Source organism: Syngnathoides biaculeatus, chromosome 9 (assembly GCF_019802595.1).
Source record: "Syngnathoides biaculeatus isolate LvHL_M chromosome 9, ASM1980259v1, whole genome shotgun sequence".
Taxonomy (NCBI): Eukaryota; Metazoa; Chordata; class Actinopteri; order Syngnathiformes; family Syngnathidae; genus Syngnathoides; species Syngnathoides biaculeatus.
The window spans coordinates 32,557,227-32,585,177 of record NC_084648.1 but is presented as its reverse complement, the minus strand read 5'-3'; the positions used below and the strand labels follow the sequence as shown (position 1 = coordinate 32,585,177).

The 27,951-nt window shown below is 44.7% G+C and overlaps 1 protein-coding gene and 5 non-coding genes across 10 annotated transcripts; all 6 read right to left on the bottom strand.

Annotated features, from left to right (window-relative positions):
* Positions 1–2,333: 2,333 nt before the first annotated feature.
* On the bottom strand, positions 2,334–2,447 carry LOC133506811 (U5 spliceosomal RNA). The gene has a single exon (XR_009796632.1). It is a non-coding gene; the product is annotated as a U5 spliceosomal RNA (small nuclear RNA).
* Positions 2,448–3,048: 601 nt separating this feature from the next.
* On the bottom strand, positions 3,049–3,212 carry LOC133506794 (U1 spliceosomal RNA). The gene has a single exon (XR_009796618.1). It is a non-coding gene; the product is annotated as a U1 spliceosomal RNA (small nuclear RNA).
* Positions 3,213–9,645: 6,433 nt separating this feature from the next.
* LOC133506805 (U5 spliceosomal RNA) lies at positions 9,646–9,759 on the bottom strand. The gene has a single exon (XR_009796627.1). It is a non-coding gene; the product is annotated as a U5 spliceosomal RNA (small nuclear RNA).
* Positions 9,760–10,233: 474 nt separating this feature from the next.
* Positions 10,234–10,397, bottom strand: LOC133506793 (U1 spliceosomal RNA). Its single transcript, XR_009796617.1, has one exon. It is a non-coding gene; the product is annotated as a U1 spliceosomal RNA (small nuclear RNA).
* An 884-nt stretch (positions 10,398–11,281) lies between these two features.
* On the bottom strand, positions 11,282–11,496 carry LOC133506801 (small nucleolar RNA U3). Its single transcript, XR_009796623.1, has one exon. It is a non-coding gene; the product is annotated as a small nucleolar RNA U3 (small nucleolar RNA).
* A 2,169-nt stretch (positions 11,497–13,665) lies between these two features.
* On the bottom strand, positions 13,666–27,264 carry LOC133505691 (calcium uptake protein 3, mitochondrial-like). 5 transcript variants are annotated; one of them, XM_061829004.1, is made up of 7 exons: positions 26,963–27,264; positions 19,208–19,302; positions 18,866–19,037; positions 17,331–17,439; positions 15,373–15,530; positions 14,361–14,425; positions 13,666–14,154 (listed from the first exon to the last, which is right to left on the bottom strand). In XM_061829004.1, exons 3-7 carry the CDS (start codon positions 19,031–19,033, stop codon positions 14,148–14,150), a joined length of 507 nt encoding a protein of 168 aa, XP_061684988.1. In that variant the 5' UTR covers positions 19,034–19,037; positions 19,208–19,302; positions 26,963–27,264; the 3' UTR covers positions 13,666–14,147. The 5 variants fall into 5 exon arrangements, with proteins under 5 accessions (XP_061684988.1, XP_061684989.1, XP_061684991.1 ...); XM_061829005.1 differs by lacking the exon at positions 26,963–27,264 and adding an exon at positions 25,270–25,622; XM_061829007.1 differs by lacking the exon at positions 26,963–27,264 and adding an exon at positions 25,084–25,102.
* Between the last annotated feature and the right edge of the window lie 687 nt (positions 27,265–27,951).

Genomic DNA, 27,951 nt, shown 5'->3' with positions numbered 1-27,951 from the left:
GCTAATTTATTTTATTTCTGTTGAGTTGAGATTATTTTTAATATTTTTTTTATTTCCTCTGGATTCGACCTTTAATGCGCAATTAAAATCTCCAACCCTTAATAAATGGTGTCCTACCCAACATACAAGACTGCAAATTTTCTAAAAGATCATACCTGTTGTTTTTTTTTTTTTTTTCATTAAAACCATAACTATTTAAAGGGGTTCAATCGCTGCCCATAAAATTTAAATGTGCAGACGGCCACAGCGGTACATCCTGCAGGAAGGGGGGACACGTGATTCCACATCTCATCAACATGACCGGCCAGATCCGCCTCAGGCCCAGCGATCCCTCGACCTGACGACAGCCGGTAAACCACATCTTCTCCAGTGCCGGCTGGCACCCGTTGATGACATCATTCGACAAGGAAGCCGACTGCACCCCAGCTCGACTCATCCCTGAGGAAAATGCCCCATGCCCGATGCACAACGCACTTCGGACAATGACGCCGCTGGCACCTTTCTTTAATTTTGTTCATTTCAGGTGTCGGACTCTTTCGAGTCCGAAAGGGGGGTTGAAGTATGTCTTATGCCCATATTTAGTCATGACTGCATCATTTCCTCATGTCGTCAGTGGGGCTCCGCTCTGCAGCCACATGTGTCCGAGAGCGCATATCGGCATGTAGGCTAACCTTGCTGAACTGTATACTGGACACTTTGTAAAAATCCATCGCCAGCTCGAACCGGTTGAGACAGAAAGGCTTCGTCTAAGTGGAAAGCCCCGATGTCAACCCGGAGATCGCCACCAAAGCAGTGAAAAGCCTGTTGCCATTTCCGACATCTTATCTGTGTGAAGCGCATTTTTCTGGAGTAACGGCAACCAAAACGGAATAAACTGGAAGCAACACATTTGGGGCGTCATTGTCTCCCGTTCCCCGCAGATGGTACCATCTCGTTGCAGAGAAACAAGCTCAGGTGTTAGCGTTATGGTGAGTTCAAATTTTCACGCACTTCAAATCCATTTTCGTGGCGTGTCTATCTTATGGAACCTCTCCGACTGGCGACCTTCAGCTCCCCCCGCCCCCCATCCCCCTTAGCTCCCGTTGCCATGCCGCACAATCTTCCAAAAAGGCGACTGAACATAACTGGTTTGAACTGGATCCTCTATCGCGTATTCCACACAGTATTGGGGTATGTTTTTTGCCAAATGTGTCGGGCTTGTCCAAGAGAGTTCTACAGAGAGGTCTCAACTATTTCACGCAAGGATATGTACACGGAATTAAGATTTTGGACGGAGCAGGACGCAATGTCAGAGTTACAGCGAAACGTTGGCGATCGATGCAAAAAGGTTTGACGCTTCACAACCTTCATATTGAAATGCAACAGGATAAAATTGTGGACTCGTACCGCGCATGTAAAGCAGGGTGAGTACTTTTTACTTGGAAAGATCACGAGAAATATCATTGCAGCCTTTATAAGTGTGCGGGTGTATTCATTTGACTCGGCTCGTAATGGAACCCAGTGCTCTGTTTTAAAAGCCCGACGCGATACAAATGGGCAAATCGACATTCCTCTTGCATGACACGGCGCATTTACGTAACCCTAACCCGACTCTTCTGACGCACTTCAATCAGCAGGTCAGTGATACACTAACAAAGTGAAAGTTGTTCTCCTGCAATGTATAAAGCACTGATAACAATTCAATCAAACTCAGAGAAGATACTCCTCCCTCACTTACCTTCGACCATACAGCCTTGTGTTTGCTGATATTGTTCACATTTAGTTGTACGTGCGGTCTTCCGCAAGCCTGAATCCACTGTGGACACTTCGTCAACGGTGTTTTAGGCTTTGGAAAATGAATCACGCGGGCCCCTTGTAACCTAGCCGGATATCTTTCATCAGAATTGCACGTTCCCCAAGCGCATCTGAGGACCATTTTGTTTGTAACATTAACTTTTCCAAGCGCACGCGACCGATAAGCAGCATTGCTTGTGGGACGTGACGGCAAAAGCAGCTACCTGATTGGAGATTATTGTGCGAGTGACTGGCAGGTCGGAAAGGTCCGTTTTGAAGGCGTGTTTAAACGTTGTTACGGCAACCAGTCAGAGGGCTGTGGTCGCCAACAGAGTGAAATGAGGCAGAGAAGAGATGTTTAAACTGGACAATTTGAGAAACAATAAACTAAACGGGTAAAATACTGAAAGGAGACACAGGTGAACACGTACACACGCAAGTACTCTAAGTCTCTTTCGGCCTCGATGATATGTCTCTTTGTATACATAAGGGGACAGGCCTGTGCTTCCAGAACTGCAAACTTCATGCATTCTCTCAATTGTCTTTCACAGTAAAAGAGAAGCTCCGCCTTCGCAGAGCATCAAAAAATTGAGATAGACTCTTGTTGTTCCTCCCCACGGAAATCTTTAGTAAAAGGCGAAAGATTTATGCGATCTGAAGAGAAACAAGAGTAAACTGCCTTCTGGACGGTGAAAGGAGCTACTTGATTCCCCGGCATACCGTTTTGACTAACGGTATTCCAGTCAAAACTGCCACTATTTCAAAAATAATTCCATTCATTCAACCACAGTTAATGTACTCCAACGCAAGTCTAAACATTTATCGGCGCTCAGGCTTCGAGCGCTTTTTTTTTCCCAAGTTTATCAAGTGCCCCGACACAAAGGATTGTGGGCCTTAGCGCATGCGCTCGAAGCCAACGACGCCATTGTATCCGCCCGCATGGAGCAGCAGGTCGGTGCCGATTGGGCTTCGCGTGACAACAACGCGTTGATCTTTAGTGAACGTGAATCTTGCTGGTTGGGTGATCTGCAAAGGTTTTGTAACATGTAATTTAAGGTTATGATGGGTCGGCATTACCGACCTGGACATAATTACTTGGGGCTTTTCATAGTATCACAGTTGTCGTGTTTCAAGTTAACTTGGCAGTGAAAACAGAAGAGCAATCTCATCCCAGTAGCGTGTTGCGTGCGATGACGCACTTCGCCCGCCGCCCTCTCAGCTGTCACACAATAGGTCACGTGCACGAACGCTCCCATATTTATCTTGACACGTGATCAGGGGAGAGCGCGAACGCAGTCCCCCACTACCAGAAATTATGCAGTCGAGATTCCCACATTTGGGGAATTCGCAGGGGTCAGCACAACCGGAGTGCAATGGCTGAGCCTCACCCTGGGTGAACCACCTTCTTGATCATGGTATCTCCCCTGCCAGGTAAGTATGAGTTGGTACGGCGCGAGCACGCAACCCATTCACGCGCACGCTGTGTCAAGCGACGGTGTCATCGTGAGCACGTGACCGACGGCACGCAAAACAGGCGAGGCCGAGCACGGACGCGAGGTCAAACGGTGCAACGGTGCAAATTCTTGGGTGAACATGCTTCTCATTTCATAATTTGAGGTTGGCTGGAGACAGCAATGGATACCCACAATGCATAGCGGCACCCCCAGAGCATCTCTCGGAAGTGCGCTCTTCAATACCAAGACGTTTACTAACCATCCAAACCGGCTTTAAGAGAGAGCAGTTGTTGTATTGACAATATAACGCAAACATGACCAGAAGTCGGGTTGAACGGAAAGCATAGACTCGTCTCGTCCAATGTGACACACGGACCAGACTTCCGTTTCCACCGGTCTCTTGCGCATCTCACAACGCTACTGCCACCTACTACTGAAGCCTTTCGCGCATCACAACCCTGCCGATGCATTCCACCCTGCTTCCCGATTGTTTTCTCCCGCACCGTCCTCACGTTGCAAAGTCTTAATTTAACCACGAGACCTTTGGGGTACGCTAACTGTAGTGGAAGGATTATTCTTTGAGTTATTTTGAAATACAGTCGTGGCAGTATTTGACTGTGAAATATCAATGCAATTAAAACAACAGTTTCATTCCATGAAGCAAAGCCACACTGGTCAAAGGTCAGTGTTGTGATCTAATGATGAATACACAGTTTAAACAGTCACAAGTTTATTATTTCTCATTATGCTTGTTTTTTTTTTTTCCTTTTTTTTTCATTCATGAGCAATCTTTGAAAATGTCATCAAAACCCCACACTGGTGGCTTGAGGAATTTCTTTTTTTTTTTTTTTACGTCTTTGATTCAAAATACCACACCGGTGGCTTGAAGAAGCCGTTTTTTCCCCCCGACAGAAAGTAGAGAAAAGTTAGCTAAAAACAAATGAATAAATAATTTCCTCCCCATTTTTCTCTTTCTTTGTGGCCATCCCTGAAGAAGTCCTTACAAGGCCAAAGGTCGCGACTGTATTTTCTTTCTTGTCTCATGTTTACGTTCATGATTCCATTCACGTTTGACCGCGAGAGAGATTTTAGACACCATTTAAAGAACTTCATCTCGCGGCGACAGGCATACGTCCTATTCATGTGTCTATATTTCTTTTTTTATTTTCTTTTTTCCAACATTGATAATTACTGCCCCCACTTCGCCGGCAAAAATAAGCACTCAAGGCGTACATCATGTAAAGAATAATACAAAAGTATATTCATTTCCCTGAAATAGAAGCATTCAAAGTGTACGTGATGTAAAGAATTCTTCTCCCTCTTCTTTTCCTTTCGGCTTGTCCCGTTAGGCGTCGCCACAGCGTGTCATCTTTTTCCAACTGAGCCTATATCGGGCCTCTTCCTCTCTCACACCCGCAGTCCTCACGTCCTCCCTCACCACATCCATCAACCTTTTCTTTGGTCTCCCTCTCGCTCTTTTGCCTGGCAGCTCCATCCTCAGCGCCCTTCTACCAATATACTCACTCTCTCGCCTCTGGACATGTCCAAACCATCGAAGTCTGCTCTCTCTAACCTCGTCTAAAACGCATCCAACCTTGGCTGTCCCTCGAATGAGCTCATTTCTCATCCTATCCAACCTGCTCACGCCGAGCGAGAACCTCAACATCCTCATGTCTGGTACCACCACTTCTGCTTCCTGTTGTTTCTTCAGTGCCACAGTCTCTAATCCGTACACCTGTTTTATAAACTTTGCCCTTCATCCGAGCGGCGACACCTCTGTCACATAGAACACCAGACACCTTCCGCCAACTGTTCCACCCCGCTTGGACCCGTTTCTCCACTTCCTTACCGCACTCATCATTGCTCTGTATCGTTGACCCCAAGTATTTGAAGTCGCCCACCCTCGCTGTCTCTTCTCTCTGGAGCCTCACTCTTTCCCCTCCACCCCTCTCATTCATGCACATATACATACACATACACGCCTGTCAGCCTATCCATTACCACAGCAAACAGGAGGGGGCTCAGAGCTGATCCCTGATGCAGTCCCACCTCCACCTTAAATTCTTCTGTCCCACCTACAGCACACCTCACCACTCTTCTGGTACATGTCCTGTACTTTTCTAACATATTTCTCCGCCACGCCAGACTTGCGCATGCAGGACCACAGTTCCTCTCGCTACACAATGTAGCTCCTTCTGACCTTCTTTGTACTTTTCCACGAGCATCCATCCTCAAGGCAAATAATGCATCTGCGGTACTCTTTCTCGGCACGAAACCATACTGTTGCTCGCAGATCCTTGCTTCTGTCCTGAGTCTCGCCTCCAACGACTCTTTCCCACAACTGCATCGTGTGGCTCATCATCTTTACTCCTCTGTCGCTTCCGCAGTTCTGAACATCGCCTTTGTCCTTACAAATGGGGAGTAGCCCACTTTTCCTCCATTCTTCTGGCATCTTCTCTCCCGCTAGTATTCCATTAAGTAGGTTGGTCAAAAAAAAAAAAAAAAAAAAAACCCACAGCCACCTCTCCAAATTGCTTCCATACCTCCACTGGTATGTCATCAGGACCAGCAGTCTTTCCATTTTTCATCCCGTTCAGTGCCTTTCTAACTTCCCCCTTACTAATCACTGCCACTTCCTGGGCATTCACGCTTGCCTCTTCCGCTCTTCTTTCTCTCCCATTTTCTTCACTGATTAACTTCCCAAAGTACTCTTTCCTTCTACTTAGCACACTACTGGCACCAGTCAACATATTTCCACCACTATCCTAAATCACCTTTACTTGCTGCACATCCTTCCCATCCCTATCCCTCTCTCTGGCCAACCTGTAGAGATCCTTTTGTCCTTCTTTCGGATCCAACCTGGCGTACATGTCGTCGTACGCCTCTTGTTTAGCCTTCGCCACCTCGACCTTTGCCCTACGGCGCATCTCGATGTACTCCTTTCGCCTCTCCTCAGTCCTCTCCGTGTCCCACTTCTTCCTCGCTAATCTCTGTCGTCGGATGACCCCCTGTATTTTGGGGGTTCCACCACCAAGTCTCCTTCTCCCCTTTCCTACCAGAAAACACCCCGAGTACTCTCCTGCCTGCCTCTCTGAATACCTTGGCAGTGGCATTCCAGTCTTCCGGGAGCTCTTCCTGTCCATCTCGTCTTTCTCAGCTCTTTCCGAAAGGCCACACAACATTCTTCCTTTCTCAACTTCCACCACCTGATTCTCTGCTCTACCTTTTGCCTTCATAATCTTCCTCCCTGCTGCCAGAGTCATCCTACTCACCACCATCCTATGCTGCCGAGCTACTCTCTCCCCCACCGCTACCTTACAGTCAGTAACCTCCTTCCAGTTACATCGTCTGCACAAAATATAATCCACCTGCGTGCTTCTACCTCCCCTAATGTAGGTCACTCTATGTTCCTCTCTCTTCTGAAAATAAGTGTTCACCACTGCCAATGCCATCCTTTTTGCAAAGTCCACCACCATCTGACCCTCAAAGTTCCTCTGCTGGATGCCGCACTTATCCATGACTTCTTCATCGCCCCTCTTTCCTTCGCCAACATGTCCATTGAAATCTGCACCAATCACGACTCTCTCTCTCTCTGTCTGGGATGCTCAGGACTACTTTGTTGAGTAGTTCCTTCCAGAACTTCTCTTTCAACTCCAGGTCACATCCTACCAGTGGGGCATAGCCGCTAATCACATTATACATACTGTAATACCCTCAGTTTCAAATTTCATCCTCATCACTTGATCTGATACTCGTGTCACTTCCAAGACATTCTTAGCCAGCTCTTCCTTTAAAATAAGCCCTACTCCATTTCTCTTCCCATGTCCTCCGTGGTAAAATAATTTAAACCCTGCTCCTAGACATTTAGCCTTACTCCCCTTCCACTTGCTCTCTTGGGTCCACAATACATCAACCTTTCTCCTAATCATCATGTCAACTAACTCCTGAGCTTTTCCCATCATGGTCCCAACATTCAAAGTCCCTACACACAGCTGCAGGGCCTGTGCATTCCTCTTCTTCTTCTGCCGACCAAGTCGCTTTCCTCCTCTTTTTTTTCTCTGAAATACATGATCTGAATTTCTACCTACGCCTTGTCGATTAACAGTGCCAGGGGCGGGCGTAGTTGGCCCGGGCCACGACCTATCCTTTCTGGAATTTGTTTGAGGAAAGTTGAAATACGTTTGGCACAGTTTTACGCCGTATGCCCTTCTTGACGCAACCCTCTGCGTTTATCCGGGCTTGGGACTTGGCCTGTCTTAAAAGTCCGATGCGACACAAATAGGCAAATAGACGTTTCTTTTGCATGACGTGGTGCATTTACGTAACCCTCACCCGACTCTTCGGCATAAAACATGACACACTTCATTCAGCAGCGCACTGATACACTAACAAAGTGAAAGTTGTTCTCATGCAATGTAGAAAGCACTGATAATAATGAAATCGAACTCAGAGAAGATACCTCTCCCTCGCTTACCATTGGAGATACAGCCTTGTGTGTGTTGATACTGTCCACACTTAGTTGTATGACTCAACCGGGCCCCTTGCAACCCAGCAGGATCTCTTTCATCAGAATGGACCTTTCCGACATGTCAATCACACGTACAATAACAGCCAATCAGATAGCCGCATTGTCCCAACCCCGAGCTTGTCCCGCCCCTCCCGCAGCCATGTCCCACAAACAACAATGTTTGTCGGTAGCGTGCGTTTTGAAAAGTTGATGTCAGGAAGAAAATGGTCCTCAGATGATGCCCTTGGGGAACGTGCAATTCTGACGAGATGTATATCCTGCTAGGTTACAAGGGGCCCGGGTGACTAATCTTCCAAAGCCTAAAACACAGTTGGCGAAGTGTCTCCGATAGATTAGATTAAAGCTTGCTGAAGGCCTCCCGTACGAGGGAGAAGTATCGACTTTGAGTTTGATTGCATTGCGTGTCACTGACTTGCTGAATGACGTGTGTAATGTTTTATGCCGACGAGTCGGGTTGGTGATAGGTAAATGCGCAATGTCATGCAAGAGAACCGTCTATTTGTATCACGTCAGACTTTTTCAGACAGAGCACAGGGTTCGATTACGAGCCAAGTCAAACTTTTTCATCTGGTGACGACGGTACTGACTGAGTTAATCACCGTTGTTTCAATGCATTTGTAGAAAAATCAAACCTAACTCACTTATAGACGACAATGATATTACTCATAATCCTTCCAGGTAAAAAGTACTCACCCCGCTTTACATGCGCAGTACGATTCCACAATTTTATCCTGTTGTATTTCAACATGAATTTTGAGAGGCGGCAGGCATCCTTCCGCTTCGATCGCCATTTTGACAGGCGGCATCCTTCCGCTTCCGCACTCTGACATTGCGTCCTGCTCCTGTCCAAAATCTTGATTCCATGAACATATCATTTCGAAATAGTTGAGACCTCTCTGTAGGACCCTCTTGTACAAGTCTGGCTGCATTTGGCAAACTGGGGACACGAATTGACCCCGCCGTACACGGCACTTAACCGCGCCTCCTGAAGTGACGTCACGCCACGTGCGCTGACGTAAGACAAACAGTAAAAATGGCAAATACAATACAATACATTCTGAACTGAGACAGACTCCATGCTTCTGATTTCATTCAAATCAACGATATATTATAGATTGGAAATACAATACATTCTGAACTGAGACAGACTCCATGCTTCTGATTTCATTCAAATCAACGATATATTATAGATTCTAAATACAATACATTCTTAACTGAGAGAGACGCCATGCTTCTGATTTCATTCAATCATTCACACGCGGCAGTGTTATGCTAGCGAAGAACTTTGAATTCATTTATACGAGACATGTATTGAAAATCAAATATAGGGCATACCTTCGTGCAAGCATTTGTTCCGGTTGATTTTAGATGGATTCAGTTGATCATGCGGTCTTCCACAAAGTTTGACCCATCGAAGGCATTTTTCGTACTGGGTCTTCGGTTTTGGAAAGGGTACGACTCGAACTCCACCAACTCGCCTTTCAGGATACCTGTCGTCACGATTACAAAGTCCGTGACTACACCTCTTAACCATATTTTTTGTTAAATAACCCAAATGCGCGATAAAACGCTAACTAAACCTATACTGGACCATTCAATGTTGTCAGAGAAAATGGCGGGAGCAAAAAACGGGCTTTGGTCTATGCAGATCTCTGGCCTCTGATTGGTCAGTGACGCGGATTGCGCAATATCCACCGAGGGGTCAATTGTGGAGCAAGCCTCGATATTGTTCAATGAATTGATCTTCACAGTGAAAGAGCAGCTCCACTTTCGCAGAGCATCAAAAAATTGAGATTGGTCTATGCAGATCTCTGGCCTCTGATTGGTCAGTGACGCGGATTGCGCAATATCCACCATTGTTCAATGAATTGTTCTTCACAGTGAAAGAGCAGCTCCACTTTCGCAGAGCATCAAAAAATTGAGATAGACTCTTGTTGTTCCTCCCCACGGAAATCTTTAGTAAAAGGCGAAAGATTTATGCGATATGAAGAGAAACAAGAGTAAACTGCCGTTGCGACGTTGAAAGGAGCTACTTTATTGCCCGGCATACCTTTTTCACCAGCGGCATTCACGACTGTATTTCAAAATTATTCAAAGAATAATTCTTCAACTCCAGTAAACGTAGACGCAAAAAGACAATCTAAACATTTATGAACGCTCAGGCTTCTCGGGCTTTTTCCACTTGATAAAGTGCCCTGACGCAAAGGATTGTGAGCATTAGCACATGTGCTGGAAGCCAATGACGCAATTGTATCCGCCTTGCAATGAGCAGCCTGTCGGTGCCGATTGGGCTTTACCATACAGCAACGCGTCGACCTTTGGTGAACATGAACCCCACACGGGCGGGTGATAAATCTGAACTCATAATCTTGGGTCGACATCACCGGAATACTGAATATTCCGATTCGGACAATAAACAATGGATATCATGGCTTACTTTAAATTCGAGTTTCGGCGATAGTTTTCTTGACACGTGATCAGGGGAGAGCGCGAACGCAGTCCCCCACTACCAGAAATTATGCAGTCGAGATTCCCACATTTGGGGAATTCGCAGGGGTCAGCACAACCGGAGTGCAATGGCTGAGCCTCACCCTGGGTGAACCACCTTCTTGATCATGGTATCTCCCCTGCCAGGTAAGTATGAGTTGGTACGGCGCGAGCACGCAACCCATTCACGCGCACGCTGTGTCAAGCGACGGTGTCATCGTGAGCACGTGACCGACCGCACGCAAAACAGGCGAGGCCGAGCACGGACGCGAGGTCAAACGGTGCAACGGTGCAAATTCTTGGGTGAACATGCTTCTCATTTCACAATTTGAGGTTGGCTGGAGACAGCAATGGATACCCACAATGCATAGCGGCACCCCCAGAGCATCTCTCGGAAGTGCGCTCATCGATACCAAGACGTGTACTCACCACCCAAACCGGCTTTAAGAGAAAGGAATTGTTTGATTGAGAATATAACGCAAACATGACCGGAAGTACGGTCGTCTCGTCGAATGTGACACACGGACCGGACTTCCGTTTCCACCGGTCTCTTGCGCATCTCACAACGCTACTGCCACCTTTTGCGCATGTCCAACCTTGGCGTTGCATTCCACAATGCGCGCACAAACGCTTTGACATTTGCACGTACCCAAAAACATAGCGAACTCGAACAGACCGTGTTTTGGATATATATGTATGGACTACATATGGTCATACTGGAACACGTACCGTACAATAGAAGCTGAACCAGTACTTTTTTTTTTAGCACTAGTGTGATTCTCGCATTTTTACAATTAAATCTCATCAGATGAGACAGGATTGACTGGAAAAGACGGAGTCTGAACTCTCTCAAGTTCAAAGAACTCGTTTGTTGCCTTGCTGAACCGCATATTGAGCTTCCGAATACTCTGACAATTACGTGACTCCCCTTTACTTGTTCAATGGAAGAGGCTCGCGAAAGCAATTGCAGTTCAGGAGAGATATTTTCCATTGACCCACAATCAACACTGCTTGACATTGCTCCGTTGAAATGATGCTAACCACTCTGAACATATTCCTTCCATCAGTACTCCGAAAGGAAGTAACGAACGTTCATCAATGGAGGAGAACGTATGAAAGAATCAAATTTCCCCGCCAGCTTCACGCTCAGAAAGGAATATCTCGTCTCGTCATCGTGGTTGGCACGACCAAACACTTTAGAAACACATTTCACTAGTCAAAAACTATAGAAATGATCCCTGAAAGTATAGTCTTGCCAGCTCACCGTGCGACGAGAGCAGCTCAATATCGAGACTACTGTTTTCGCTTAGAGGGCGTGTACGGAATTAGCTTTGTGCAAGCTTCACGAAGCGATGTCTCCCAGAAAATTAAAACAAAACGAGAACAGAAAGACGTTCATGTCAATCAAAATGAATTTGGACGTGTTCACGTACTATTCGTCGAGTCACATTCTAAATACATAAGCCCCAGAATGCTTTGCGCGATTTTGGCATGAAATACGATTCGTTATTTTGAACGAAATCACAAATTTGTGACGCTGAACGCCGAGGCAAAACTTTAGGAAAAAGCAAAATACCTATTTACACACTTGCCGTGACTCAGATGGCACTGTTGGTTCAATTTAGCGTTAATGCGTCAACGACACCATAACACTGTGCGACGCCTACAATGTTTCGACAGTAAACCGCTCAAGCAGGAAGGTTTCCGCCAAAGTGCCGTGCCGTATTTACCAACGTTTAGAGAGAGAAAATCGCTCATTTGAGAAAACCACGGAACACACACGAGTCAGAAAACAGGTACAGTGTGAGGTGTCAAACCAAAAACGTGATCGAACCCCCCGCAGTTCAGTCTTCAGGGATGAGAATGACCAGTTTGGAAAAAGACTGAAAATGTCTGTCGATTGGGGAAGGGGGGGTGACTGCACGGTTAAACTTTTTTCAAGCCATGCCCGTCTGAAACAGTTTTTGATTCCAGGATTCCAGCATCCTTGTCGATTGCCCTCGCTCGTCTTCATCCTTTTTTTTTTCTAACACTTTCGCCATGGTAAAACTTTGAACACACCGTCGCTCAGTTGGCGCTATCTAAGTCCCACGCTCCATTACTTAGCTAACTAACAAGTTACACTGCGATTTCTGACAACCGAGAACACGTACATGGCAATGGCGAAACTCGATTAACCACTAACACGATTGGATCGTTATACTGCATAACTCTGTTGTCCAACCGAGTAATCTGCCGCAAACAAGTTTTAATGTGTAATATTTACACTACCGAGCATGTTAGAACGGCATATGATAGTCGTGCTTGTGCTGGCACGAAGCTGAACTTGTAACTCGGAGCCCACCACCGAGAGGCAGGCGCACGACCCCCCCCCCCCCCCCTTCCACCACCCAAATTTTCTCAATGGATCTGCGCTTATCTCGAGAATGGTCATTTTGGTCTGAAAAAGTCGGAAATCCGCCGATCGGCGGAAAATGTTCATCACTGAGGCGTAAAACTGTGTCAAACAAATATGCGTTCATCTAAGATGACACGCTGTGGCGACCCCAAACGGGACAAGACGAAAGGAAAATAATTGTGTATGTGTGTGTGTGAGAGAGAGAGACAGAGAGAGAGAAAGAAAGAGAAAGAGAGAGATATCATGGAATATAAAAGTGAGCGATAAAATGCGTGATCTCCAGGGCCAGTGCTTCAGATAGGCCTAATTGTATTCGCAGTTGTCAATTGTATAATAATTGAGGAATTTACGTCCAACTTACCTTTGTGTTTCCTGGTTTGGATATGTTCCTGGATAAGTGCACAGCACTTTGCTGGGAACGTCCACTTTTTTTTGTATGTGTTCAGTTAGACACGTTGATACCGTTTCGTTCCTGTCTGCATGGTTTGTCTACACTTTTTTTCAAGCCATGTCCATCTGAAACAGTTTTTTTTTTTTTTTTTTACCCCGTGGTTTTTATCAATTTCCCTGGCACGATCTTCATCTTTTCGCTCCAAGATTTTGGCCATACTGGCAAATGCGCAGACCGCGAGATAACATATGCGTCCGTATATCTATAAGTTATAAGTATACCGTAGTAAACAGACTGCTTCTCGAGGAAATGTTCGCACCAGAGTGAAAATACCCACGAAATACCGCCAAAATGCTGCCGGAAATCGGAATGTTGTCGTCCTTTTAAGACCAAATTTGATGCCGTAAACAGCTTGCAATGCCGTTTTCCGCTCTCACAGCAGTGACTTATTTCACGACGAGAGTTGCCGATTGATGCTGGCGGCCGGTCTTGATCACAGCCTCGCCCCGCGTCAAGTCAATTTTTCTCAACGAATCTACGTTTCACAACAATGACATTTTCATCTGAAAAAACTCGGAATTCCGCCAATCCGCGGAAAATTCTCGTCTCTGTATATGGTACACGGAGGAATGGAACATGTTAACTGTTTATTAATGCAAATGAAATTTGTGTTCGTGGTATTTTGTGACGTAACAATTGAAATGCTCCCACAACATGAAACAGGGAGGACCTACATTACTCTTCTCTAGTCACAGCAGAAAAGGGATTCAAAGCGAACAAATTAGTTATAAAACAAATGGTCTGAAACGGGCAACATGACAATCATGCAAACATTCTAGTAAGTACAAACATAACAACATAAATACCGCATAAATAATGACTGTGGCCAAGGTATCAATTCACTGTGTATAAATTGCACTGCAGGTGATGACGTTTTCATCTCCTGAACCTTCAGTATATTTCATCCTTGGACTTGAATTCAAAAAACTCTGTGTCCAGTTGTCCACCTTCGAACCTCATCGAATCTGCTACATCTTTTTCCAGCCCGGATCAATTCACTTGTCTCTTGGCCTCAAGGACAACTTGGCGGGGGAAAGGACGTGCGACACGGAACCTTCACCTAGTGAACACACAGCAAAGTGTGGCATGTTCAGACAGATGTCAAATGAAATGTGAAGACTTATTCATGCTTTTTATATTAGTATATTTAATTGAGTCAAGGTGTCACAATCGCATTCAAAATTAGGAACAAGTTAAAATGCAAACACGGAAATGTGTGTATTTAAAACCAATAAACATGGAGTTGATACACTTGTTGCGTTTACTTATCTGCCTGCCAGCTCTCTTTTCAAGCAGGATCTAAAGGAAACGGCTCGCTCCATCGCTTTATATCCCTGAGAACACATCATGTGATCAGGTCGTGAAAAGGGACAAGGAAAATGCAGGGTTGAATGACTTGGCGGAGGATGTTGCAGCAATATAAGAGACAATGGCGAAAGAAAGAAAGAAAGAAGGACAAAGACAGGAAGTGGTTAGCAATCAATAACAGTGATGCCATACTACGAGGACACGAATTATACAGCATAACTGGAACTAATGTGAGTTGGATTCATTGATTTGAACAACGTTGATGGGTCTACTTTGGTGACTCATCACATAAAACCACTAGAGAGCAGTGTTTCATCTCTAAAAGCACCTTTGTGGAGTGGACACGATGTGCTTCCATTTCTCTTGAGATTTTCACCACTTCCACTCACATGGGCACGGGGAGAACTTGCAAATACCCCACAGGCGGGGCCGGGATTGAACCCGGGTCCTCAGGACTGTGAGGCTAACGCTTTCCAGCTGAGCACCATAGCGCCCGGAAAAAGTTACAAAGTCACAAAATAAAAAAAAAAAAAAAAATCATCCTTTATTAGTGCATAAAAATGTGAGGAATGAAAAGGATGTATGTCGACAAATGGACTCAAGTTCCTCCAGTGAAGTCAGTGAGTCATGAAAAAAAAAATGCTCGCCAGCCAACAACCACTGGTGGTTATTTGAGAACCAGACCAAAACAGTTATGTGTACCCAGGAATATACAATACAATACACTATATTTTAATGTCAGGTAGAAGAAGTATAGGGTTGAAATTGTTCAGCCATGAGAAATTGGGCTTCGAGTTATGGCTGTGTCTCAAGAGGCCTATTTAGGATAATTCAGGCAGCAGGACCCACGTTTGGAAAGATGGCGATTTGGTTCCACTGCGCTGTTGATGTGCCATTGAGCAAAGCATCAAATGAGTAACCGTGCATCTTTTCATTGTTGCGTGCCACGTGAATACTGTAAAGACTTCCTCACCCTGGCACCTCGGTGCAGCCTGTCCTTCATGATGCCAATGAACTCCTTGTAAGAGAGCTGGTCATCATGATCCACGTCAAAGATTTTGAAGATAGTGTTGACCAAGTGATGTGTCAGCTTCAGACCTGTGGCCACATAAACTGCCCTTGCAAACTCATCTGACAAAGACAAACATTCTGTGAGTTTCTCTAAAGACGAGCCAGAACACATGCGCATTTAAGTCTACACTGTTAGACATTCTTATAAATTCTACAATCGTTCACCACATGCTATACAACAAAATACTTTCAAGTGACTATACGGTATTTAACGAGACTCCAGTGCATCACGGGAGTTTGGTTGACGTTACTCTATCCTGTAGCAGAAGTCGGGTGACTCCCAGCATGCACTGTGTCGTGAACCGTTGGGCTGTTGAACTGGAAGAAAGACATGCATCCTTCATGTTCCTGAGCCAACAAGTTTAATGTAACGTGAATGTTTACTTGTTGTTTGTTGAATATGTGACTTATTTTCGCTCTGACGTTACATATATGTGCAGTTCTGATGAGCTGTGTGGCATTTCGAAGTCCTCGCATGCCTGTGTGGGGTGGTACTTCTCTCCTTTCTTTCTGGTCATTAATTTCTTTGGTGTGGTTTTTGCACATTTTTGTATACACTTGTGGTGTTTCCACTGTGCCAATCCAAGCCCCCCCCCCCCGCCAAAAATAAGCATTCAAAGTACATCGTGGAAAGAATAATAAAAAATATGTTCATTTACCGTTGGCATTGGGCGACTATGCGAAGTGAAGTGTGAGTGACAAGCAAAAGGCATTGTGGCGGTCGGCGTTTGGGGCAAACATTTCACAGCCGAGAGAAAACATAAATACAAATGGACGCACGCACACCACTTAACTCCACGAAAGCTTCTTGGAGCCCATGGTGAGGAAAGATGAATAAACTTGCAAAAACAGAAACTAAACACTCCCGAAAAACTTGGACAGTACTTTTCCAATGTGCGCGAGTTTGTGACATTATGTAAAAGCGTGTGATTCGGTGACACTTGCGTGTCCAAAAAAATACAAAAGCATCCTGGGTAGTAAAGATGGACATCCCCCCTTGCCAATGGGATGCCAGAAAGATGTTACGGCGATAGCCAGTGGGAGAGCAGCTCTATCGCGACACACAAACCAAGATACAGGATGTTTACATTCAGTGGAATTTGGGGGCTGCGAATCTAGCACCCATTGTTTCTTTTCATATCTTGAATTTTCCTTTGCAACTAGAGACAATATTGTTCCCGGGATGCGTTTCCATCCACCCATCCATTTTTTGAGCCGCTTATCCTCACGATGGTCGCAGGAATGCTCGAGCTAATCCCAGCTGTCATCGGGCAGGAGGCAGGGGATACCCTGAAGTGGTTGCCAGCCAATCGCAGGGCACATAGAGACAAACAGCCGCACTCACAATCGCACCTAGGGGCAATTTAGCGTCTCCAATTAATGTCGCATGTTCTGGGGATGTGGAGGGAAACCAGAGTGCCTGCAGAAAACCCACGCAGGCACGGGGAGAACATGCAAACTCCACACAGCCGGGGGGTCGGGATTGTGAGTAGTAGTAGTAGTAGTAGTGAGTAGTTGAATAATTGAAATGAGATTGGCTGGCAACTGTTTGAGGGTGTACCCCGCCTCCTGCCCTAAGAAAGCTGGGATAGGCTCCAGCACGCCTGCAACCCTTGTCAGGATAAGCATTTTAGACACTGGATGGATGGATGGATGGTTGGAATGATTGACAGCTGGTGTTGGTTTATCATGTATCAAGTTGTGCATGTCTCTAGAATCCAATTCAGATGACAGCACTCACCTCCCGCTCTATTTTTTTTTCTGACTGGCAACGTTGTTGCCAAGTTCAAATTCAAGTTAAAAACCCTTAAGAACCTTATCAAACATCTAACAGTGTAGTTTTTATAGCTCAGTCCCAACCTTGTCCGATGGAGCGAGATGCAAAATTGTACATCTGCATGGCAATGGCAAAATCCTCAAGGTTGTTGAGAAACTGGAAGAAGGAGCGGAACTCATCAAAGGTTATTCCCTGTAACACCAAAAGAAACAAGCATGCAGCTAATAGTATTCGAGGCATATCATTGTAGTAACATCTATTCTAAACAAACCAAAACGAAAGCTGAAACACCTGCTCATACCAAAACGGTAATGTAAAAAGCTATTTGCCAAGTGACCGGCTGTTTAAACTTTTCCCTCTGTGAATAGGAAACTATTGGGAAATTAATGATCATATGAACAAATTGATAGGGTAGAATTCTATTTGAAACAACTGTTTGATGAAATTCAATACTGTAAATATGACCAAATAACATTCAATCATTCAGTCCTTGTCTGACATAAATAAAGAGACACATCCAGGGATACGAATACATTTGAAAAAGGCCTGACAGCATGTGTGCATGCATACATTGGTGTGTGGTCGAGCAAAGCAGCAAAGTGTTGAAGTGTCGCGAGCGACAACAGCCGCAGGCCGAAATAGTGGTGGGAAATTTCAGGTGCCATTCATGGCTGGGAGGCAGCAGCACTCACAGGGGAAGAATAAATGAAACTCTTCTGTGAGGGAAATGAAAATGTGCTGCTGCTGCTGCTAGCAAAAGCTAAAAATGTATCTCAATACATTCTCACAAAAATTGTATTGTAAAAATATGAAGTGAAGACTCTAAATTGCCCATAGGTGCGAACGTGACTGTGAATGGTTGTTTGATTCTATGTGCCGAGCGATTGGCTGGCGACCAGGTCAGGGTGTACGCAGCCTCTCGCCCATAGATCGCTGGGATAGGCTCCGACAAACCTGTGACTACAGTGAGGGTTAGCAGTTTGGAAGACGGATGGATGGATACTATACAGTTGATTATTTTTAAAGAAAAGGTACAAGGTCCAGTTGATCTGGTGACCTACATTTGCTATAATTCTTCCACAAACTTCCAACCATTTTCTCAGCCGCTTATCCTCGCAAAGGTTGCCGGGAGTGCTGGAGCCTATCTTAGGTGTCAACGGGCAGGAGACGGGGTTCACCCCGAACTGGCTGCCAGCCAATCGCAGGGCACATTGAGACAAACAACCACACTCACAATCACACCTAGGGGCAATTTAGAGTGTCCAATTAATGTTGCAAGTTTTGGGGATGTGGGAGGAAACCGGAATGCCCGGAGAAAACCCACGCAGGCACGGGGATAACATGGAAACTCCACACAGGCGAGTCCGGCTTCCACAAGCAATGAAAATGTAAATTGTTAACAGTTTTTTAGACTTTACTAATGTCACCTGTGCTCTATATTGAGTGCGTTCTGCGGTACAGTATAGATATATGGGTTACCAAATAGTACGTGTCACAAAATAAAAGAAAGCAATTAATTTAGGGACAGTAGTTTTGTGCTTCAAAGTACAACACACCAGGAATCTACTGGGACACAGCTTTTGTTAAAGCAGACATCACTACAACCAATACTGTATACCTTTTCATCAGGTATGCTGTGTCTAACATTTTCAAGGTAGGCACCGATATTCTCCACATTGGTGAAGCGCAAGAGGATTTTGGCAAAGTCCTCTTCACTGATGGTGGCCATTCCTTTGGAGTAGGTCAGAAATTCAATCTCCAGGACCTCAGTCTGGAGGTTGTCCATAAACCTGAAAAAAAAAAATAATAATTTTATATATATATATCTTAAAAAAAGCTAAGATAGATTTCATTTGAAATGTTAAAAAAAATGTAATAATGAAAAAGTCACTTGAAAATGGTTGGTGTAAATAAGTGTAATGGTGCCATTGCAGGCTTCATGCAAGCTACAGAATAATACCTATAAAAGTCATCAAAAGTGAGCTCAGCCTTCCCTTTCTTCCCGAAGAAATGGACCAGCAGGGTGGTGTCAATAGTTAAACTCTCATCTGCACGCTAAAAGTCAAAAGAAAGGGAGGCAAAAGGGGTAAAACAGATCTGAGAGATCCCGCAACAAAACTAACACTTGTTTTAAAAAACACTGTTTCTAAATACCAAAGAAAAGAGTAAGTACAATTTAAATGAAACCAAAGTTACAGGATATTGCCACAAACACATCCTCTGAAGTGATAGCTCCTTCTTAATCAATAAGATTTACAGTCATATGATAATGCTCCACCTTTATGTCTTTCGGGGTCGCCACAGCGTGTCATCTCAGATGAACGCACATACAGCTTTAATTCCTCTGAAAAGCCTTTCCACAAAGTTCAGGTGTGTGTGAACCATTTATGAGGTAACAAAGTGAATGATGAGATGGATGAGAAGGCCTGCCTCTCAGTCTGCTCTCTAATTCCCCCTGAAGTATCAGGACTTTAGATTCATCCACCCAAAACTCTCTCTTCCATATCTTTATGGTCCTTTGCATTGTGCATTGGTGCACCGTCGTTGGAAAAGGAAGGGGCTATCCCCAAACTGTTCACACAAATGTATTGTTTCAAAGCTCTCGATATGCAGAATTTTTCAGGGTTCTTTTCACCGGAACTCAGGAGCCAATATTTTGGACATGCTCCCCAACTTGGTGGGAACTGCTATTTTATTTCTAACATGGCTGTGCAGCGGTCCACAAACCGATTTCCCTGAAGACATGGATGAAAAACTCTGGTTTGGATGAACTTTACTGGCCTCCACAGAGTCCTGCCCCGAAACAGATCGAAACCTTTGGGATGAGCAAAAACTGAGAGCCATCCAACATCAGTGTGTGACCTCACAAATCTGATTCAGGATTGATGGTCATAGATTCCTATAAACGCACCCCTAAACCTTGTGGACAGCCTTCCCAGAAGAGTAGAAGCTGTTATTGTGACAAAGGGTGGACCAACATTGGATTGAACCCTGTGGATTAGGAATGGGATGTCACTTAAATTCATACACGTACAGTATGAGCCTTCTAACTATTATTTCTTGAGAAAAGAGCTCACAATGACGATTGTAATAATTGTACTCATTTAGCCCAGACACGATCTTTGTGGAAAATAGAACTTTGCACACAGATAAGGCTTACATTCAAGCACAAAACTGATAGTAAAACTGTGATGGTTATTGTCATCAAACATTGTGGAGGTACGTGCAGTGGAATCGGAATATAGGAAGGACGATGCAAAAGAAGAAAGACTGAGGTTGAGACCGATTAAGTGGCTGGTGAAAAGATTAAATGAAGCTACCACATCATGTGGACTGGACTGCAGATGTCAAAGAAAACTGAAAGTCAAAATGTTAACAGCGGCCTCTTATTTTTGCATTTTATCCTCTTATATTTGTCACGAAACGGGGCTCAAGGGTGGACCCAAATGCACGACTCCAGAGACAGCAGACAGTACGGAGGAAACCTTTATTCGGTCCGAGGTCTGAGATCCGGTAGACAGTCCAAACAATCCGAAGTACTAGTATGGATGGGCTTACGAGGGTGGTCAGTGGACAGGCGTGGGTCGGTGCACGGAGAGCAGAAGTCAGGAAAACAGGAGTGCGGGAACGAGGCATCAAGAACAACGATCTAGCGGAGGACAAATCGTCCCCCAAGTCCTATATATACTGGGAGGCATCAGCCGGGACAAGGTGCAGGTGTGCGCTGACTAATTGGCTGGCCGGGCCCAGCCTGTACAGGAAGCCCGGAGCATGACAATATTTATTTCCATCCAGTTGGCCAAGTAGATCTATGTTCAGTTACTGATTTTTTTTTTTTTTTTTTTGCAAAAACACATTTGATTTTTTGTGTCACTGTCTGAAGTCAAATCAGATAAAACCTCTCCTGTTTCAGGTCAGTGAGGAGTACCAAAATTATTTCATGTAGCCTCACAGTTGGAATGGTGTTCTCAGGTCAAAAAGCTTCCCCCTTTTTCCTCCAGATGTAACAGTGATCATTATCAGCTCCACTTTAGTTTCATCAGACCACAGGACATGTCTCCAGAAGTTAAGATCATTGTTTTCACGTCTTTTTGCAAAGTGTAATCTGTCTTTAGGAGGAATGGTTTCCTCTCGGCGAGTGGTCTTTCAGCCCATGTCGGCGCAGGACTCGTTTAACTGTGGTTACTGATACTTTCTTACCAGCTTCATCCAGCATCTTTGCAAGGTCTTGAGCTTTTGTTCTGAGGTTAAGTTCCGCATTTCAGACCAAACATCTTCATCTCTGAGGCACAGAGTCCATCTCCTTCCTGAGCAGTGTGATGGCTGGGCATTCCCGTTATGTTTATATTGTATTTGCATATAATTGTTCGAACAGATGAACGTGGCACCATCAAACATCTGAAAATTGCACCCAAGGGTGAGCCAGACCTGTGGAGCTCCACAATTTGGTTCTCTGCTTCCTTCCCGATTTCTTTTGATTTTCCCATGATTTCAAAAAAAGGAAGTCGAGTATTTGAGGTGTGGCTTTAAATACATCCCCGGGTGTACTGTCAATTAACTCACACGTTCTCTGTTAACCTATCTGGAGCTTCCAAAGCCATGGCCTCATCATCTGGGTTTCCCCAAGTTCTTTTTAAGACGTGGTACTTTTTGTGTATGTAAACTTTTAACCTCAGGAAAATAACAAAATTCTCCAAGAAATTCTCTCTCTCATTATTGAGGCACTTAACAAAATTAAATAACTTTGGTGATCCTGACTGACCTGAAACAGGAGAGGGTCAGTCTAGTTTAACTTCAGACAGTAAGACAAAAAATGAAAGTCCATGTAAACTTCTGCTTTCTATTGTAGGTAGATTTTTTTTTTCCCCCTTGTTCCACTTTGTTCTCACTTTCCTCAAAAACCTAGCGTGATAGAGAAAAACTGTGATCAGTTTTGGATTCTGCACCCAAATATTAGTTATAAACAGTTGTCAGACCTAACTCAACAAATTGTAATCCGTTGAAGTCCACAGTCATCTCTTTTCCTAGTGCGTCTTCTCCTGCCAACTTTTTTCTTTCACTAGGCTTTCCGATAATATTCTTGCACACAGCACTCTGTGAACAGCCAGCCTCCTTAGCTACGAACTTTTATGGCTTATCCGTCCTTTGGAGGGTATCAATGATGGTCTTCTGGCCACGTCATGTCTGCAGTCTTACTAATATGGCGCCAACGGAAGAAATAACTGAAGCAATTCAATGACATCTAGGGAGAACGTGGGACGTGTCTCTTTCACAATCTCCAACCCGTTCTACTCACATCTCCACGTCTCCCCTTTTTATTAACTTTGCATTCCAAAACGTAACAAACACAGCAAGCAGGAAAGAATACATAACCGTAAGCAGGTGTGACATGCAATGCAAACGTGAGTCACTAAACAAAGTAACTACGGCAAATTCGCTCTTCATTAACGTGTTGAGCGCTTGTGTGGCCTCTTGGTGTCGTCGTCTTCTCGTCTCAGTTTCTGTGATGTCATCCTCGTCATCCTGGTCGTGACGACTCCGTCTCTGAAGTCAAGCGCTTCGCCGATGTAATGTTAGTGCGTATTCCTCCGTTGCATCATATTATTCAAACATTAAAATGAACCCAGAGCTAACTCGTGTCAAGAAAAAGAGCAAGTGAAAAAGCAAATGAAAGCAAGTATGAGATCACTCTGTACAATTAATCAAACATTTCCCTCCTGATTATCTAATATTTGCTCAAGGTTTCACATCACCTCCAATAGTCACTTCACTAGATTTTCAACTTTAGGATCATCTCTTTGACAACAAACATGATGACACTTTGACAAAAAATATTTGGTTCATACATCGTCATGAAAACAGTCAAGATCTGGAAACAGATCAGACAAGTCAGCTGAACTACCATCACCAGGGTCATGATTTGTCCCTAGTAAAAGGATAAATCTGCGCTGTCTTGTTCTCCATGGGTGAGATTGCTGTAGTAATTATTCTGTTTCGGAGAGACCGAAAACATGAAATAGAGAAGCATCCACACAAGGTCAAAACTGCTGGAAAAACCGATTGATACTAAAGTTGAGGACACTCGGGTTTTGTATTTTCCAAAGGCATCCCTCCAAGAGTCCCACATGGAGGTGTCAACACCAGAGTGTTTTTTCATTTTTCCATTTAGGGTTCGGAGTCCCTCTTTGGCTTTGGTGAGACTGCCATCCACATCTGTGTTGTTTGGAATGAATGTGGAACATTGCGCTCCGAATAAGGCACAGACTCCTCCTCTCTCAGTCAACACCATGTCAACAGCCATCCTGTTTTGAAATGCCAATAAGTGATGTAGCCAGTAGCTGTTCATGCACAGCTTCAAAACCGCTCTGTGTCCAATTGCCCCATTTTTGTACATTGTAATGGATGTAGTTGATTCTGTCTACGTTCGTTCTTGTTGATGGTACACCACAAACATAGGAAACCAGCTGTCACTTTATGCTCACTTGGAACACCACAGGGAACACCAATGGCGTCGCTGTATGTTGGATCATTTTGTCCGAGCCATCCAACTGCTCTCTTTCGTCTATGCCAGTATTTGGTTGAAACTGCCTGCACAGTAGACGTTAAGTCATTTACAGACATAGGATGAATAGACAATGGCAATAATAAGGTTATCAAAGCACAATAACCTGTTATAGTTTGAGGAATTCTGTCAAAAAGGCGGTTATCTCCGCACCAGCACCAGATGTCACTCCGTAACAATGGCTTGAATTTTCAATGACCAAAATGGTTTAACACATCACTGCTGATAAATTTTCAAATTTGTTTCCGGCTCCTGTCAGCTGCACGCAAGCGAAATTACCCTGTGCTACATCATTAGAAAACAATGGTTTTCGTTTTTCAAAAGAAGCCAATGGATATGGAGAATCCCATTTTTTACATTTATTATTAGGTACTGCTTTAGTGATTACTTCCAAAGTACAATTATCTGGTAAAAGGGCTGGTATAATCTGTAAAAGTGGTTTGGGACCCATGCAAATCTTTTGATGAAGCTTTTGCTGCTTGTTCCACCGTAAGAAGCCAATTATGATTCTGTCCTGAAATGCCTGTTGTTACATGAAACCGCTCATCAACCTTACTTTGTCCAATGTTGCTCTCGGAGAAAGAGTGCTCGTTGTTACTTCTGTACTTTCGCAAAACATCAAAGTGATTACCGGAGATGTAGGCCCAGAGGAAAAAGCACCAACATGGATTTGCTCCTTCATAAGAAGGAGGTTTTAACGGGACTTTGGTGGTGTTCAAAATGATTTGGAGGCCGTTCTTAGTTTAATATAACTGTACAGTCTGTTGTTGGTGTCTAGCGAATTCAGATGTGCCCCAAGATGGTGTCCATTCATTATTTTCATCAGCCACCAGAGTCTCCCATCCCGTGTGCAAATTATTTGTCATGGACCACTTATTTTGGCTGTAAGCACTGCTCCTTGTTCCCGCTTCTGTCAAAATTGGCCTTGGGATATTTATAGTGCTGATTGAGTTTACCGGTGCACACAGAGTTACGCCAAAATTTAAATTTTGATCGTCAACATAAACCACATAAAAACCCAACTGTGGATTATTTCATTTTAGGAGTGTCAGAGATTTTTAATTGTAAGACAACAACATTCTGACACCCCAAGGATATATCATAAGCAGGAAGAATGTTACCATGGTTACAGTTACGACAACACCACAGCATCCCATTTTGGGACCTAACCACTTTAGGGTAGGCATTTCATCCAGGTGTCCCTACAGGTTTGGTGTCTTTTAATTTCTTCACTTGCCGTCAGCTATTTTGAGACACTGTAAATCTCCACCCACCTTGTTAACCAGTCTTTATTTCACCTCCCCAATCGGATCCTGGAATGAAATCGCCTTTTTATAATGTACCAAATGAATCCAAGTTAACCTTTCTGCTATTTTTACTGCTGTGGGTGTTGTCAGTCAAACGTGAAATGGACCTTCTCACATGGGCGAGTATAAATGCTTCTTCTTTATGCTTCTTACCAGAATCCAGTCTCCTGGTTCCACCTAAGTGATGTCCTGCTGAGAAACAGAATGGTCTTCACCAGCGAGTGTTTGCATTTGCCGTTTTTCAAACATTTTTCGCATGTAATCGGCAAGATTACTTTCTTTGTCTATTTCCCATTGATTTTTAAATTGAGGTAATCTATAGAGTCGCCCAAACAATGTCTCATATCGTGTTAATCCCTCAATACTTGTTTTATTAATATATAATTTCACAAAATCTAGACATTGTGTCCACGTCCTCCCCTGTTTCTTCAATGCACTTCTTGAGTCTGTTTTTAATGGTACCATTAATTCTCTCTACGAGTCCGGCACTTTGAGGGTGATAGGCGCAATGGTTTTTTAAATCAATGTGGAACATTATTCCTATCTTTTTAATGATTTGGTTGACAAAATGAGCTCCATTATCACTATAAATTCTTTCTGGTATGCCAAAGCGAGATATTATGTCTTTACAGAGTGCCTTTGCCACTGTCAAGGCATCTGGATGTTTTGTCGGGAAAAGTTTGATCCATTTTGAAAATGCATCTATTATAACCAAACAAGACTTTTCCCCTTCACTCTGATTTAGTTCTACAAAGTCCATGTGGATAATTTGGAATGGATACTGTGGTTTGGGAAAACGTCCTTTTTTTAGTTTTAAATTTCCTTGTGGATTATGTCGAGCGCAAGTTAAGCATGCCCTATAAAATTTGTTTGAATAGGAGTTAAATCCATATGTTGTATAATGTTGATTTACCGACCCTACCGTCCCTCCTGTTGATAATTTTACTTTAAATGTCCTGCTGCTATCTGCTTAAACCTGACACCCTTCTTGACGCAAACTGTTAAAGAAATCATTCATATGTTCTCATTTTCTGCATACTGTAGTTGGTTACACATCACCACCTAACCTCTACCTTTGAACTTTTTGTCTTGAAAACAGATGTCATCAATCAGACAGATGTAGTCAATCAAACAGTCTCACACACAGACAGACACACGCACACACACACACACACACGCACACACATCATGTGATTTATGTGAATAAAAAGAAGCTGCAAGGGGACACGAGTTGGAGTTGGTTGGAAGCAGGGAGAGGCCCTCTCGCTCCCCTTGCAGCAAGTAAAACTTGAAGCCTTGTCTGTTCGACTTGTTTTAATAGAGAGTCAGGCTTTTAAAACCAGACATTTGGTCCTTCGAGCCGATTCCCAACACACCACCGCTCATCGAGGAGGGAGAAGACACACCGAAATCTGTCGACAGCCAGCTGTCATGATCCTGCCGGTCCAGCCCTGGCGGCGCTGATTGGTAGGCACACACCTGCACCTCATGCTGGCTGATTTGCCCCGGTGTATATAGGACCATGGGGACGACTGGTCCGGGGCCAGATCGCTGCGGTTCATGCCCCGTTCCACCACTCCCGTATCTCTGATCGTCAACCCGTGTGTACCGACCTCCACCTGTTCTCCGAACGACCCCGTAAGTCTGATTTCCTTGGTACTTCTGCCTGCTTTGATCGATCTCCCGTGTACCGACTCCTGTCTGCCCGCTGACCTGCTCTCTACGCCCGACGTCCTGACTACCGCCGCTGTACCTGACTGCCTGCCCGATCCCCGACCGTGGAACAATAAACATTTTTCCCGAATTACCTCTGCGTCTCCCGTGTACTCCTGCATTTGGGTCCTACCTCCGTTCCGATGGGTCGTGACACCAGCAGCTGTTCCTGAAGAAAAGTCCTGGTGGGACGTGAATTCGTGGCCAGGCCGGTTCCAGAGTCCAATCTCCCCTCGGTGGGCGAAGGTTGACGGGATCACGAATAACTGGCGTCCAAACAACGCTTGAACCGGTAAGTCAGGCTACTCCTCCAGAAGGAGGTTGACGGCTACTCCTCCAGAATGAGGTTGAAGGCTACTCCGCCAGAAGGAGGTTTTGTCACGTCCCATCGGAACGAGAGTAGGACCCAAATGCAGGACTCGGACGATGCAAGGTAGTTCAAGGAGAAACGTTTATTATATGCCGAGGTCGGGGATCGAGCAGGCAGTCCGGTGCAGCAGCGGTAGTTGGGACGTCGGGCGAAGAGAGCAGGTGAGCGGGCAGGCAGGAATCGGTACACAGGAGAACGATCAAGGCAGGCAGAAGTATCGAAGGAGTCAGGCTTACAAGGTTGGTCGGAGAACGGGCAAGGTCGGTACACACAGGTTGTCGATCAGGGATACGAGAGTGCTGGAACGGGACATGAAGCTCAACAAACTGGCGGGGACCAGTCGTCATCGGGGTGATATAAATACACAGACTAATCAGCCCGCATGAGACGCAGGTGTGCGCCTCAATCAGCGCACCTGCGCGGGCACTCGCACAGCTCGTGCTGGAGCGGCAGGATCATGACAGTTTAAGGCTACTCCACCAGAAGGTTTTAAGGTTACTCCACCTTTAAAGAGGGTATTTATAAGGATCCCTAAATCTGTGAGTGGGTGAATGCGAGTGTGAATGCTGTCAGGTTAAAAAGCTTGACTCTCCATTAAAAGAAGGCGAACAGACAAGGCTTCAAGTTTTACTTGCTGCAAGGGGAGCGGCAGGGCCTCTCCTTGCTTCCAACCAACTCCAACTCGTGTCCCCTTGCAGCTTCTTTTTATTCACATAAATCACATGATGAGTGGATGTGTGTATGTGTGTGTG